General features: G+C 41.8%; 1 protein-coding gene across 1 annotated transcript; it reads left to right on the top strand.

Annotated features, from left to right (window-relative positions):
* Positions 1-10,902: 10,902 nt before the first annotated feature.
* On the top strand, positions 10,903-13,151 carry sox2 (SRY-box transcription factor 2). The gene has a single exon (XM_074668916.1). It carries the CDS (start codon positions 11,354-11,356, stop codon positions 12,320-12,322), a length of 969 nt encoding a protein of 322 aa, XP_074525017.1. The 5' UTR covers positions 10,903-11,353; the 3' UTR covers positions 12,323-13,151.
* Positions 13,152-14,254: the final 1,103 nt, after the last annotated feature.

The following is a 14,254-nucleotide window of genomic DNA, read 5'->3' as shown; positions in this document are numbered from 1 at the left end:
TGAGTCCTCACAGGCGTAGTAATACAAACATGTGTGTATGTATCTGTGTGTGTGCAGGCGTGTGTGAAGGTATCATCCCGGCTCTGTAGCAGCTAGCTAGCAGCTAAATGACTCTCCACACTTCATTAGCGGCGATGAGGTGAGCTGCTCATCTCCTCATTGTTAGCTAGCGCTAAGCTGCAGTAATCCCAAACAAAGGGCCGGGGCCTCGCAGCAGCCTGCGTGGATTAGAGCGCTTTCTAGAAACATCCGAGAGAGATTCATTCTCATTCAAATTGGCCTGTAAACAAAACCAGCGGTGGCCGGGAGAGAGATGAGAGGGGAGAGAGATGAGTGTATGATGGAGTGAGTGTGAAATATCTTGAATGTGTACATGTGTTATGTAGCTGCAGTTTGTGGGTGTGTGTTTAAATGTGTGTGACACCTGTGTGTATCACTGACTGGGTTTTAACAAAGTGAAGACACTCCTGAATGAAAGAGTGTGTGATCCAAAGGAATGAATAAAGAGTTTGAATTATAAGCTACAGTCAGTTTTAACTATGCCACATTGCACTGACACTATTTAATGGAAATGAACTAGAATTTAAAATTCTCTGTTTTTGACTCTTTACCTGCACGAAAAGCTTTCAGGGAATCTGCTTCTTTACAGAATCGATATTTTATGTCAAATAGTTATATATGTGTCAATCTAACAGATTACTTATCTTCAAATCTAATGAATAGTTTTTGCTTTCATTCATGGATGCTTGGAGCAGACTCTGCTTTATATTTATAGCATTCACTCTGATGATGAGGGTTGTCCTCTAAGCCGACGTGTTAATCTGACTTGGTCATTAATAACCATCAATCAGCTCAGTGAGTCAGTTAATTTTTGGCAGGCTGTTTCATCTGGCTGATCTGATGTTTCGATTAGATGCTTTGGGCCTATTTCTGCTCTGGAATGTTCCTGCACATCAGCCATCCATCACATTTCCTAATGCCCCCTGTAGTTTGATAAGAAATAAGTTATTATGGTTTTGATCATTATTAGCCCTCAATCAAATGGACAGAGTTAACTGTTTTTACAAGTCATCTTTCAAATGTCAGTGGGTTATTTAGGATCTAGTGATCAGGGCTCCATGTCTTAATGTAGTATTTGATATCAATGATGGTTGTAAAGTGTTGCTCTATAATGTCTCTGTCAATGTCTCTTTGGTGGTGTACTTGTCATGAAATGGTCCATAAATGGTACAAGTTAGCATGTAATTAAGTAACATTTAAAATGCTATCTTGAAACAGCTACATCTGCTTATCCATCATCCCTGCTGGCAGATTCATTTTTGACTCTGGCTTTAGCCATTAAATGTTGGTAAAACTGGCGCTTTAACTGTTGCTTAGACTCTGTTCCTGCAGTTTCTATGATTGCTGTATGTTAATAAGGAATGCTCAGATGCTGAGGACACTAAATTTAAAAAATTATAATAAAAATGTTAATTTAGAAGAGATTCACTTCTTTTCACTATCCTCCGTGAAGAAATATCAGGGCAGAAATGAAATTACTTAATTGACAGTAACAGTTTAGAAGTGAGTAACACCCAATGGTGACTAAGCTGCTAACTTGGATACTTTCGTAGAAATACTGCACACTTAAATTGAGATGGAGAGAGAAATGTAACATTTAACCGTTTCTTCATCTTAGCATTTTTCTGTTAGCTGAAACTTGACTAACTTCAACTTGTATGTAGATTCTCCCAAAGTGATGCCATGCAGAAATGCTGCCATCAATACTGCCACAATATCCCAACCTCTTCTGCTATAAGGTCAAAATAGCGACCACTGAGAGAGGTAAAGACTTTCCCCAACTTACTTTTTGACATTGTTGTCAGTTGTTGCTAGCATGATCGAACTCAAAATGTCATGTAAATGTCCAAAAGATGTAAGTGTTAACAAATCAGGAATTTTTCAATCAAATGTCGGCGTAGTGCAGAAGTGAAAAAATAATATAGTTTTAGAATTTTTTCATAATTTTATAGAAATATAGAATATAAATATATTAATATATTTTATAGAATATAGATGAAACTATTTTTTCTAAATTCCAAAATGGTCTGTGTAACATGAGTTGAAATATTTGACATCACTATCTCAAGACCGATGGTCTACCAACACTGACAGTCAGTCAAATTCCAGGCTGTTTACCTGGAAATGGTGTGGTATCTGTTGAGAAATTTCAGGAATCTTGACCACTTGATGAAGAAGACTAAGACCTAGATGGCTTATGTTGAAATAGTTTATTTAGCCCGATCGAGGAGAGGTGACAGACAGTACACATGGGTGCCCTGTGTAATGCAGAATCATTTCCAACAGACCAGTCTGTGTGCTCAGTATTCACCATTCCTGAGATTTGGATTGCTGGGTCTATCTATGAGCCTATGGGTTCAGCTTCGCTTGGGATCTCAATGTGTGAAACAGTGTTCAAGAAGACAGAAACATGTGAATCGGATCCAAATCAGACTGGAAACACACTGTCTGTGTGTACAGATTACTTTAAGACCAAATACAGGTTTTGGACTATTTAACACATACAGAGGGAATTTAAAGAACCGACTAAGGATAGGCGAAAAGCAATATGAAAATTCCACCACAGTATCTTTCAAACCTAGGGAAACTTCACGCATCTGCTCTGTTTAAACTGTTTATGCAGCATTCTTCATTAATGAGATGCCAGTGAAGTTGGTTGTTGTGTAAATATGTGACAGCTGTGTGTGTGGGTGTCTTTCTTCCTGCCTGGTTGCTGAACAAACAGCAGCAGCACTGACCAACCACCTCCCTCCTGGTGGTCAGCATTTTAGTATCTTTAAAAGCTCTAATCCTCAACTTTACTGTGTGTGACCTGCACTTCTCAGGCTCTGACCACATCCGTATGACAGCAGCAGACACATTTGAGAAACGCCAATTATATACGGGAATTTATGTCCACACTAGCATTTTGATGTCTTTTGCTGAAAAGTTGTCCATCCGCATTAACAACTACTGAAGCAATCTGTAGGCTGTGCCTTACGTCACCAGGTAGATGTGATGAGTGTGAGCAAATCAAACCTCAACTTTTTCCTCTTAGTTTTCACATTGCTATAGTTTACTCTTGTCCAATAGAGAGCAGCTGGTTTAAGGATGAAACCCAACATCTCAACTGTCTACATTAAGGTCAAGTAACTAAGAAAAGTTGACAAAGATAGCTGGCAAAGTTGATTACTGGTGGCAGTAGCAGTTATGATTGTGGACAAAATATAGACCACATCAGGAAAGGTTAAAATTAACCATCAAAATTCAAGAGGGAATTTGTCAACAGAGCTGTCAATCATGAAGTCACACCCCCTTCAAGTAGCATCAAGTAACTATCTGAGAGCAACACTTCCTGTAAAATGAGCATGTCCATATACGGCAGCATGAGAAGAACTAACAGTTCAAAAAACTTGTTTGACGTACTGAACGCATCTGTCAACAAGGAGGAGGCGGGTTTCATAACCTTTACCAAAGTTAACCCAAACCTTGATCCTTTCCTTGCCCCAAGTACTGTCACACTCAGCTCGGCTTTCTCCTCAAATAATGTGTTATTTCAGAAGCCAATCAAAAAAAGTCTAACTATTCTGTTCTTTATGTATATCAATGGGTTGTGCTGTGACATCCCTGGCCTTTTTAATGCCTTACATCTAGATTTAAACCATTCATAGGTCAATATCTGATGATATATTTTGTGCAGATGAACTTTAGATGTCCGTTGGCTCAAAATAAATGCGGGTGAACTTCAAACCATGGGTCAGGATGTGTCAGGGGGATGGAAAATGAACTAAAAAGCAGACTTTAAACGCAGCATTACTTTATCTAATGTTGTGAACCTGAGCAGTGACCTAGCATAAGCCTCAAACAGCCTTTCATTAATGTTACTATTTTGACTCAAGGGCAAGTAAAGCAGTGGTAATGGTTGCCTGTGTGTGTGTGTGTGTGTGTGTGTGTGTGTGTGTGTGTGTGTGTGTGTGTGTGTGTGGAGAAGGGGTGGGGGGCAAAGTTTGTGCGTATGACATGATTGACAGTTGGTTGGCTGCATCTCCTTCAATAGGGCCCCCTCCCTTTTCACTGATTATTGTGTTAGTGTGTTTCTGTATCACACACACGCAAAAAAACACACACACACACAGAAAATTCTATACAGATACACAAAAGGGAGAAGAGCCCACCGCGAATCTCCCATCAGGCCGAGCTGCGAGAAAACACACAAAACAGATGCAGCAAATGTGTTCGCTCTCATGCATATGGAAGCGCTGACAGGAGAGTGTGTGTGAGTGTGTGTGTGTGTGTGTGTGAGTGAGTGTGTGTGTATCAATAGACAGATTCTATGTAAAATGCATTAGCATTCAGTGATGATAATGTTTTTTTTCTGCAGGTTCTCTCTCTGTCTCTCTAGCCCCTGTGGATGGGTTTGTAATTAAAAGCGCTGCGGCTCTCTAATATGAGTGGTGTGTCTGTGATTCAGAATATACGGCACAGATTGATCAGATAAAGAGCCAAAGTCATATTTCTTAACAGCTAAGCCTTTTCACACTGAGCGCTATGATCCTCTCTCTTTTTCTCCCTCTCTCATTTTTTCCTCTTTCATGTGTTTGTCCTTAAATCTTCTCCCTCCTCTGATCCTTCCTTTTCCTCTTTTCCTCTTAACCCGTCTCCCTAACCGGGACTGTCTGCTCTCTGCCGTGCTGTTTCTCCTCTGCAGCACTGCGGCTGTCAACAAACTCTGCCTGTAAATCGTTGAGGTTAGGTGTAATTTGTCTATAAGCTCAATGATGGGCAGGCCTTGGTTATGTTGTTTGTATCCTCACATGTCATCCTTGTTTTCTGTAGGTGGTGCACTTTTGACTTTTTGTTCAGCCGTCATGGCCAGAGACGCTGAAAACGGCAGAATTCTAGACATTTTAAAGGCGTCACTTAGTGTGTGTGTGTGTGTGTGTGTGTGTGTGTGTGTGTGTGTGTGCCAGTATGAGTGCATTTCACAGGAAAAAAGATGTGAGACCATGTGTGCTTTGCAGAAAATGGAGTAGAATCAAAGAAAGTCATAAGAATTCTGGTTGATTTTTTTCTTTTTGATAAAAATAATACACTTAATTTAATTCAAAAGCACCTCTGACAGCAACGGTGTCGTGAATTCTGCAAAAAAGGGTGCTTTTTTTTTTTAAAGCTTTGCCTTTTTGTACAGATTTTTTTTTTTTACAGAAAAATGAATCAAACAAATGCATCTTACACATGTTATTGTTTAAACTTTTCTAGCCGAGATGTAGTCATTAAAATGCTGAGATCTTAAACATTTTAATGGTGTTTCAGTCTTCTTACAGGTGTTTTTAAATTGTGAGTATAACTCCAAAAACACAACATGAACTGACTAAAACTAGGCTTTTTCTAATGACTTTAAAGCATAGTCTTTGTTGAAAAAGCCTTTTTATTAAATGCATATGTGACTTCTACCAGCTCTGGAAATTTTAAAGGCACTGATGCTTGGGTCTGGGTCTGTGTGCTGCTGGATTTCTACAGGAAAGAACAGATTTGCAGCCCTGAGTGTTTTACAGTACACTAAAGAATTAATGAACTGAATGCTTCACATTCAGCGTTTGTTTGCTGAGAATAATTCAGATTATTTACTTCAAATAAAACTTTGGAAAACCTTGTGGCTGGATCTTGAAATGAGGAATCCGAAGAGGCCTTCCGTCTTTTCTCTCTGCTGTGTAATGAAAAAGGATGTTGGTTTGTGAAAATGTGTGGGCTCTTTGGGCAGTCATGGCAGGTGTGTAGCAAAGATAGCTGATAAAAAAAGTTGTTGACATTGACGTTGTTTATATCTTCAAGTTGTAACAAACTCGTTTTTGCATGAAAAGAGCAGCACCTTGTTTTTTTGTTTGTGCACACGCCACATTTCTGTCCTGTTTGTCTGCTTCCCATGTGATAAAGGCCTCGCTCATAATCCATGTGTGTGAGTGTTGTTACATGTGATTGCTTTAAGGCTCGGGGATAACGGCAGCAACGGGAAACTGATCCTGTGTGTGTTTATCTGTAGCTCTACGACCTCTCACTGAGCTGAAATAGGATTCTTTGCTCTTTTCTCCTCACCTCTCCTCCGTTATTCCCTCCTTTATCCTCTCCTCTCCTCTGCCCTTCTCTTCTCTCCTTCCCTCATCTTGTTCCCCCATCTCCCCCTGTCCAAACTCTCACCCGCTGCCTCTGTGACGGACAGGGTGTCCTCACCTTGTAACGATCAGTGACATCCAATATGTTTGGCTTGGGATCATCCCCTGTGTGTGCATTGTCCTCTCTGTTAAACGCTTTATTGATTAGCCATGAGTTAATTACAAATTACATCAAGCGTGGGCCGAGTGAAGGAGATGGCTACAGGATCAGGAGCATGTTGTCACACACCTGCAGGCGTGCATCTCAACCTGAGTTTCAACATTATAGCCAGTGTCATTTGCACCCATTAACATCCATGCATTTATGACATTTCACACCCTCTTATCGCCGCTTTGAGGCCATGCAGTGATTTCTTTAGTGAAAAGGGTAGAATTGGAAACAGGAGGGTTTCTGCAGAGACACCAAGGGTATGCAGCCTGAATACTTAATTCTATCAAGCACAACTTTGACTTACCCTATGCAAAATTATGAGCCTGTGTGCCAAATCCACAGCAGACCTTTGGAGGCTAATGTATTCTGGATTTAAGCTCCATTGTAAAATCCATAACACGCCTGCACCTGACCTGCTCTGCTGCAGCACCAAAAACAACCTCTCACCTCTGACTTCTGCACAAAGTCTCATAATAATAATAATATTAATAATCAAAATAATGTTTTTTGCAACCTGCAATAGCAAGCACTTTTTGCAGCCCTTTTCATGCAGTGTCAGTTTCTCTGTGACATTGCCGTGTACTTTGTGCAAAAAAAGGAAAAAAGGAGCGAAAAAAAATCTTTATCAAATCCCCATTCTGAGGCTTTCAATAAGGCAGGCCATTACCTCACTGGCGCTTTTGTTCGGCCTATACAAGAGAGAACAAAATGGTTATTCAGGAGGACGCTTTAGATTTTTATTGTGGGCTCGCTATTCACAAAGAGCACCGTTATTGTATTAAAAAGAACCATCTGTGGCAGAAACAATGGCTTCAAATTATCTGTGAATACCCAGTGAACAAAATATAAAGCTTTTTCCTGCTCATTATGTGGGCTAAGCTAGGGGGTGGAAGATAGGAGAGGAGAGGCATAGACTTTGCTATAACTGACTTTTGTTGTTCTTGCTTGCATTCTTCTCCTTTTTAAATCGGCCCCCTTTTCACATTGTGTGTCGCCATAAACGGCTTTTCTTGTTGCAGGGCTCGCGGAAAGAAGACAGCGGAGCTCCACACAGGCAGCGGGGCTGCACGAAGCTGCACGCCGGCAACGGCGCACCGGCTGACGGATGGAAACCGCGCGGACTACCGGGGGACTTTCTGGGGGGTGGAACATGAAGACGGTGCCGCCGGGTTGGACGTTTCACAGCCGGCTTCGGGAGCTCTTTCCCGGGCAAGTTGAAGATCCCTTTTCCAGGAGTGAGGGGAAGCTTTACGGAGGAGGTTGAGCGAGAAATGGCATCTTGTTTAATTTGTGCCAATCAAGACGAGAGGAAGACAACTCCCCAAACTGGCAGTAAGTCTGAGCGCTGAAGAGGAGAAGCCCTGGGTGTGTTTGTGTGTGTGTCGGTGTGTATGTTAGTGTGTGTTTGAGTCGGTGTGTATGTAAAACATGCAGTGTTGTGGAATGACACCGCATGGCATTATGAGCTTCACTGAGTGCTGGAAATGTTGGCTGCTTTGCTTTACTGTTCGACATACAGATAGACCGTGTGCGGATGATCATCAGCAGACATTTTATTTATTTAAGATTAATCTTTAATAATTCAAACAATTATTTTGTATTCTTCTCATTAATCATATTCGGAATATTATAAATCTCTCTCGTTTAAAGTTGAAACTTCAACGGAAAAGCTTCAGTATTTTTTTTCTGCCATGGTTGAACTTTAATTCAATTATAAGGCTTTTATTTTAAAAATAGAATGACATTTTTAAGTTTACTCGTTTAATTTTTTTTAAGTCTTTTGCACTTCATTGTTTCTGAAATCTTCTCACCAATGTCAGACTTATAAGTCGTTCTTATACTTGACTTTTATCTGATTTATTTTTTATTATCAGTGCTTCAAACCAAATAACAAATGCGTATTTTTTTACATACTTCTTTAATATCACAAAAACGACGTATAAGTGTATAATAGTGCTAAATTTTAGAATTAACATTTTATGAAGTTTCATCTCGGTCCTCAAAAATATGTCAGGATTTATTTTCTTCTTTTATTTTGAAATTACAACACCTTGTCCACTTAAATTTTACGCACCTGTAAGTGTTATGTAGAAGTCTAATCTTGGCTTGTCTCCAGCCCCTGATACGGCCCCTAGTGGCAAGAAAAGACAAGTTTATTTGCATTTCGTCAGAAATCTGTCCCTCTCATACTAACCTATTGTTTCGCTTTTCTCTCCATGTATCAAATTCAGTAGTTTTGGCACATTCATTTAAAAGGGAAAATGTCATCCGGATCAGCTAAAAAAAATTAGACCTTAGATCACTTTAGATTTCTTGAGACGCAGTTGTTGTTGACATAATTTCAGTCACATTGTTCCTTCTCTTCCTCACTTGTTTTCCATCAGTCAAATCTGTGTCAGCTCAAACCTGTATTTTGAAATCCCTGCTTATATTTGCTGCGTCCATCCAAACCTGCATGTGTGTATACAGAGGGGGGCTTACAAGTGGTCTGAGGGAGCCGCCCCGCGTGTTTCTCCTGGTTTTTGTCAAACAACGGCTTTAATTCAGGATGATTGTGGATGCAGGGCCATTCCCGGCTGGATGGGGCCCGCTTTCAGAGAGCTGCAGGGCCCCGCTGTTCCTTTATTATCATAAGCAGATTAGAGGTAGCGGGGAACACACTCAGATGCAGATAGCAGCCGAGCGGCCCATTTCAACCTTGCATTATAATGGAGCGAGCTGCATGTGTCGCCTCTCGCAGCCTATTAAGCACAAGATGAATCTTATGTAAGGTTGCCCGGGCCGCTATAATGAGAGCACGAGGGCTGCGCTCCTCCATTTATTATCAAATGACTAAAACAAAATAATAAGGCTTGATCTATTCGCTTTCAATTATGATTTAATCTGGAGACACGCATTTAAATTGAATTATTTCAGGTGTGTGTTCTCGATCAGGCTTTAATTATTGGGGTTGTCTGAATTGAAGATCCAGACAGGCTGAGTGTCTGATTGTAGTTCGTTTCAGTCCCCTGTTGTTGGTCGTGTTTATGAGAGAGAAAAAAGATTATATTTCTACACTTTTTTCTTTCTGCCTTTTTATTCTTTTTTTTTTTTAACTCGTTTCTCAAAACTGCCACCCTCTCCTCTCTATTCTCTCACAAAAACCTGTCCAGTCCTTTCTGGCTTTTCCTGTAGTTCTCAGTGTGTCCAGTAGGCGGCACTGGTGTCACGCAGCAGGACGCCTTGCACCTCAGATTGATGGATACTCAAGGAAATAGGCAAAAACAAGTGTCACCAACACGTCCAGCCTCCAAAAAACTTTGTTCACTCTGAAAATGAAAACCTCACAAGTGATAAATTTCGCTTTCAAATCTCATGTTGCTTTTTTATTTCTCAGTAATCACAGTTTACTCGGTTTGATCCGGATGAAGTGAAGCAGGTGGAGGCTGCTGTTTTCATCCACACTAATTGGCTGACACGCTCGTTCGGTCTGATACGAATGAGCTGCGTCCTTTTATGCAAACACACTTTATCTTAAAATATCCCTCACCTTTATTTCTCCACCCCCTCGTGTCCTCCCTAGCCCTCAAACAGCACTACAAAGCCTCCCAACAACAACAGCAGCAGCAGCACTGTGGCAGTGGAAGTGGAGTGGAGTTGGGTCTTTGTCCGGACAGATGTAGCGACAACATCCCAAACAAAAAGCGCTTATTTGTGCTGAGATGAGCCCGTCTGCCTTCTGTGTGTTGGCATTCAACTTCCCTAAACAAAGAAGGGGACTTGTGTGGTGTGTGTGTGGGGGTGAGGGGGTGCATCTTGGATTACCTTTTCCTCTTTTCAACGCTAAAAACCAGCCATGGTCCCCCCTCTTACACACATTCACAGAGCCATTCACCGCTTAGAGTTAACTAACAAAGTTAATTTAAGTGTTATGTTATTGGGGAAAGGGGGGGGGGGGGGGGGTGTAATGTGAGGGGCATTAGTGACTTTTTGGTTTTGAACAACAGAAATGTCACGGGCAGGAACTTAATGCTGTTGTCACCTTCGAAAAAACAGAGCACACTGAGACAATTAATGCCATCATTTGATGTTTTTATTAACACCCCGACCCCAGATTAAACACCTTTTAGATTAACATTAGCTATAACAATGAATGCCAAAATTAAAAGTAAATAGGCTAATAAACCTTGTTAGAATTTTTTAGCTAGAAAAGAAAAAAATGTGTACTTAAATGTACTTAAATTTTGATATATCAGGAAAGTTTTGGGGCCACCTCTCTAAGTTTTTAAAATAAAAGTTTCCCCAACAACAAGCCATCAGCTTTTCACCTCATTGCTCTGGATAATGTTGCAAACTCCAGATAAAGTGCCATGATATCCATATGTGTATATGTAAGCCCAGAGAAATTTCCCCATACGCCCAGAAATGGTAAATATGTACTTTGTATTGGCTCATATGTGCAGCCTGAGAGTGCCAATGTGTGTGTGTCTCGGGGCAAAGCAGACCCCGCCCCTTTATGCAGGCTGGCTCTGATTGGCCAGGTCGAAGCCATTTATTCGCTGACAGCCCCGTCACATGAATGGTTGTCTATTAACTTGTTCAAAAACTATCTGGAGTTGTCAAGGCTCAGGCGGACGGAGGCGAAAAAGTACAGTTTGTTGATGCTTTTTTCCGGGAGAAGCGACGGGAGAAGTTTTGTGGACACAACATAGCAGGGACCTATTGGGAGAAGGCTCTTTGTCGCACACACACGCAGGCAGACACGCTCTCACTCAGACACACACTCACTGAGAGGCAGAGAGAGAGTGAGAGAGAGGGAGGGAGAGAGTGTGTGGAGACGCAGCTTGGTGCTGGTTGTTTTTGTCCAGAGAAAAAGTTGCAGAGAAAAATCGACAGGTAACTTTTTCGCAGCAGCCTCGCGCTCCTCCTCACTGTCCAGCCTCTCTGCGGCGCGTGGACTCATCTCTTTGCTTTTCCTCTTGCTTGGGAGCTCCCACTGAAAAAGCTGTTCCTGATGTATAACATGATGGAGACTGAACTGAAGCCCCCTGCTCCCCAGACCAACACGGGGGGCTCGGGCAACACCAACTCGTCCGGCACCGGCGCCAACCAGAAGAACAGCCCGGAGCGGGTCAAGAGACCCATGAACGCGTTCATGGTGTGGTCCCGGGGCCAGAGGAGGAAGATGGCGCAAGAAAACCCCAAAATGCACAACTCAGAGATAAGCAAGAGGCTGGGCGCAGAGTGGAAACTTCTCTCGGAGACGGAGAAGAGACCTTTCATCGACGAAGCTAAGAGGCTGCGGGCCCTGCACATGAAGGAGCATCCGGATTACAAATACCGGCCCCGGCGGAAAACCAAGACCCTCATGAAGAAGGACAAGTACACCTTACCCGGCGGGCTGCTGTCTCCCGGAGGAAACGGGATGGGAGGTGGGGTAGGTGTTGGGGTCGGGGCCGGGCTGGGCGGTGGAGTGAACCAGAGGATGGACAGTTACGCCGCGCACATGAACGGCTGGACCAACGGTGGGTACGGGATGATGCAGGACCAGCTGAGCTACCAGCACCCAGGGCTTAATGCGCACAACCCGGGCCAGATGCAGTCCATGCACCGCTACGACATGAGCGCCCTGCAGTACAACACCATGACCAGCTCCCAGAGCTACATGAACGGCTCCCCGACCTACTCCATGTCCTACTCTCAGCAAACCACGCCGGGAATGACTGCGCTGGGCTCCATGGGGCCCTCCTCGGTGGTCAAGTCTGAGTCCAGCAGCTCCAGCCCGCCCGTCGTCACCTCATCGTCTCACCGGGCTGCCCCGGGCTGCCAAAGCGGGGATCTGAGGGACATGATCAGCATGTACCTGCCCGGGGCGGAGGTCAGCGAGCAGAGCGCCCAGACCCGGCTACACATGTCCGGGCACTACCAGAGCACCGTGCCCGGAACGACGATCAACGGCACACTGCCATTAACACACATGTAAGCAGAAAGAGAGAAAGAGAGCGAAAGAACTTTTATAAGAGAAACTGTGGACTATTAACGTTGGACTATTTTTGTACAGAAAAATTTCGGGGTGGGAAAAAGTTGTATAGAAGTCTCCAGGAAAAAGGACACACGACTCTTTTATTCTTTGATTTTATTCTACGGAAGCTCTAGAGGAACATAGGAGATCCCCCTCTTCACTGGTGGATGAAGTTTGGACAAGAAAGAAAGTGGGAGTCGCAATCAAATGTTTTATTATTGCAATCACCTTTTGTACAGTATTTATCAAAGAAACATTACAATCAGATGAAATTGTTTGTTAAACTGCAAGAGGTTGCATTTTTTTCTTTTCTTTTTTTTATATATAAAAAACGTCAGTTCTGCCGAAAATATTAAAAAGTGAAAATGGCAGAACTGCATTTTACAGGAGCGATCAGTTATGCTCCTATATCACTGCAAACAGTGGAAAGAAAAGGGACATAAAAACGAAGCAGGTAATGCTGTTTATTTTTTATCATTTAAAGGTTACTAAACATTTAATTTCTTATAAGAAAAGATAAGACACTTTTTCTCATACAGCTTAAATATAGGTTGTTAATTTATATCTCCGTCTCCCACTTTTCATCTGTTAGAGGTATGATGCTTGTGCTCTTTATTTTCTAATTGATTTGTACAATTTCTGTATATTTACTGTGATATTTTAAGTTTTTATTTCCAAACATTCATTCCCGTAGTTGTATTTTAAAAATTGTGGCCTGTACGCAGAAGCCAACCACTCCATGTAAATAAATACCGGAACTAATACCATCCTTATAACAGTTACAATTTCAGCTGAGTATATTATTTTTCAATATGCAGTTTGAAATGAATAAATTTTGGAAATTTGGATACTTGAAATTGTTTGAGTTTTGATTTTTTTTTTCTTCTTCAAGCCATTTTTTCTGTGCAGGCAGTCATCACATGTTGACTTCTTCTTAATCTAATATTATCTAATGTGTTAATTATTATTCAAAAAAAGAATCAGTTAAAAGTAACAGATTTTTTTAAGCTCTACTGTTTGAATAATTCAGCTTGTGCGTCGTGGTTAACCACGTTTTTATTTTCTAGTGCCTGCGGATGGCCCCATCAAGCCAAAGTCTGCTTTAAAAAGAGGGAAGACTTTTCGTCAAAATGCCAACATACCCAGGTATAGACTGCCTTTCCTCCTCTTTTATAATTAATCAATCAAAAATTAAAATCCTCAGCACTTGTGTAAAGGCCTGAGACACATGTGAAAAATCTTTCTTCCTGCTGCAGCTGATTCAAAACTGGGTGCTATTTCAGGCCTGCTTCTGAATGGGGCTGAGGGAGGCATAATTTGGCATAAATCAGATTTATTATCCTCACTGACACTTATTAGATTTGTGTAAAGACGTGAAGATTCCTATCATTTGTTGGTTTCCTTTTAATGACTGTGACAGCAGCATATGTGGATGTTTATGAGTATTTACAACAGCCTAATCTCATGAGCCGCAGGCTTTTCTTTATTCATGTTGTAACAGCTCCTCTTGTTGTTTTATTTAACAAGGTGTGTTACCTTTTGGATACTGTCTGCTGTCAATTTTTTCCCTCTCTCCAAAAAAAGAAAAAAAAAACATGGAGCTGGCTTATCATCCCAAATGTTCAATCAGGTCTAAATTGAAGGTGAGCCCTCTTGAAAGGAGTCAGAGGAGCGGGACCTGCTTTTTTTCCCTGCGATGTAATAGCTCCATATGGAGTGAGTGGCCATTTTAATTTAATGTTTAATCAAATGGGCCCTGCTGTTTCCCGTTAACCCCGCTTCTCACGGTTCAAACACTCCGGTTATTTCACACACACCCTCTGTCTTAAAAAAAAATCGGAACCGGTTCCAATATGTCCACATGCCAGGCTGCTGTCTTCTCTCCGCCCTTCA

This window comes from Halichoeres trimaculatus, unplaced genomic scaffold (assembly GCF_033239565.1).
Source record: "Halichoeres trimaculatus isolate MK-OKI-2021-1 unplaced genomic scaffold, fHalTri1.1 fHalTri1_scaffold_4, whole genome shotgun sequence".
Classification (NCBI taxonomy): domain Eukaryota; kingdom Metazoa; phylum Chordata; class Actinopteri; order Labriformes; family Labridae; genus Halichoeres; species Halichoeres trimaculatus.
The sequence above is the reverse complement of the archived record's forward strand: the minus strand, read 5'-3'. Positions and strand labels throughout refer to the sequence as shown.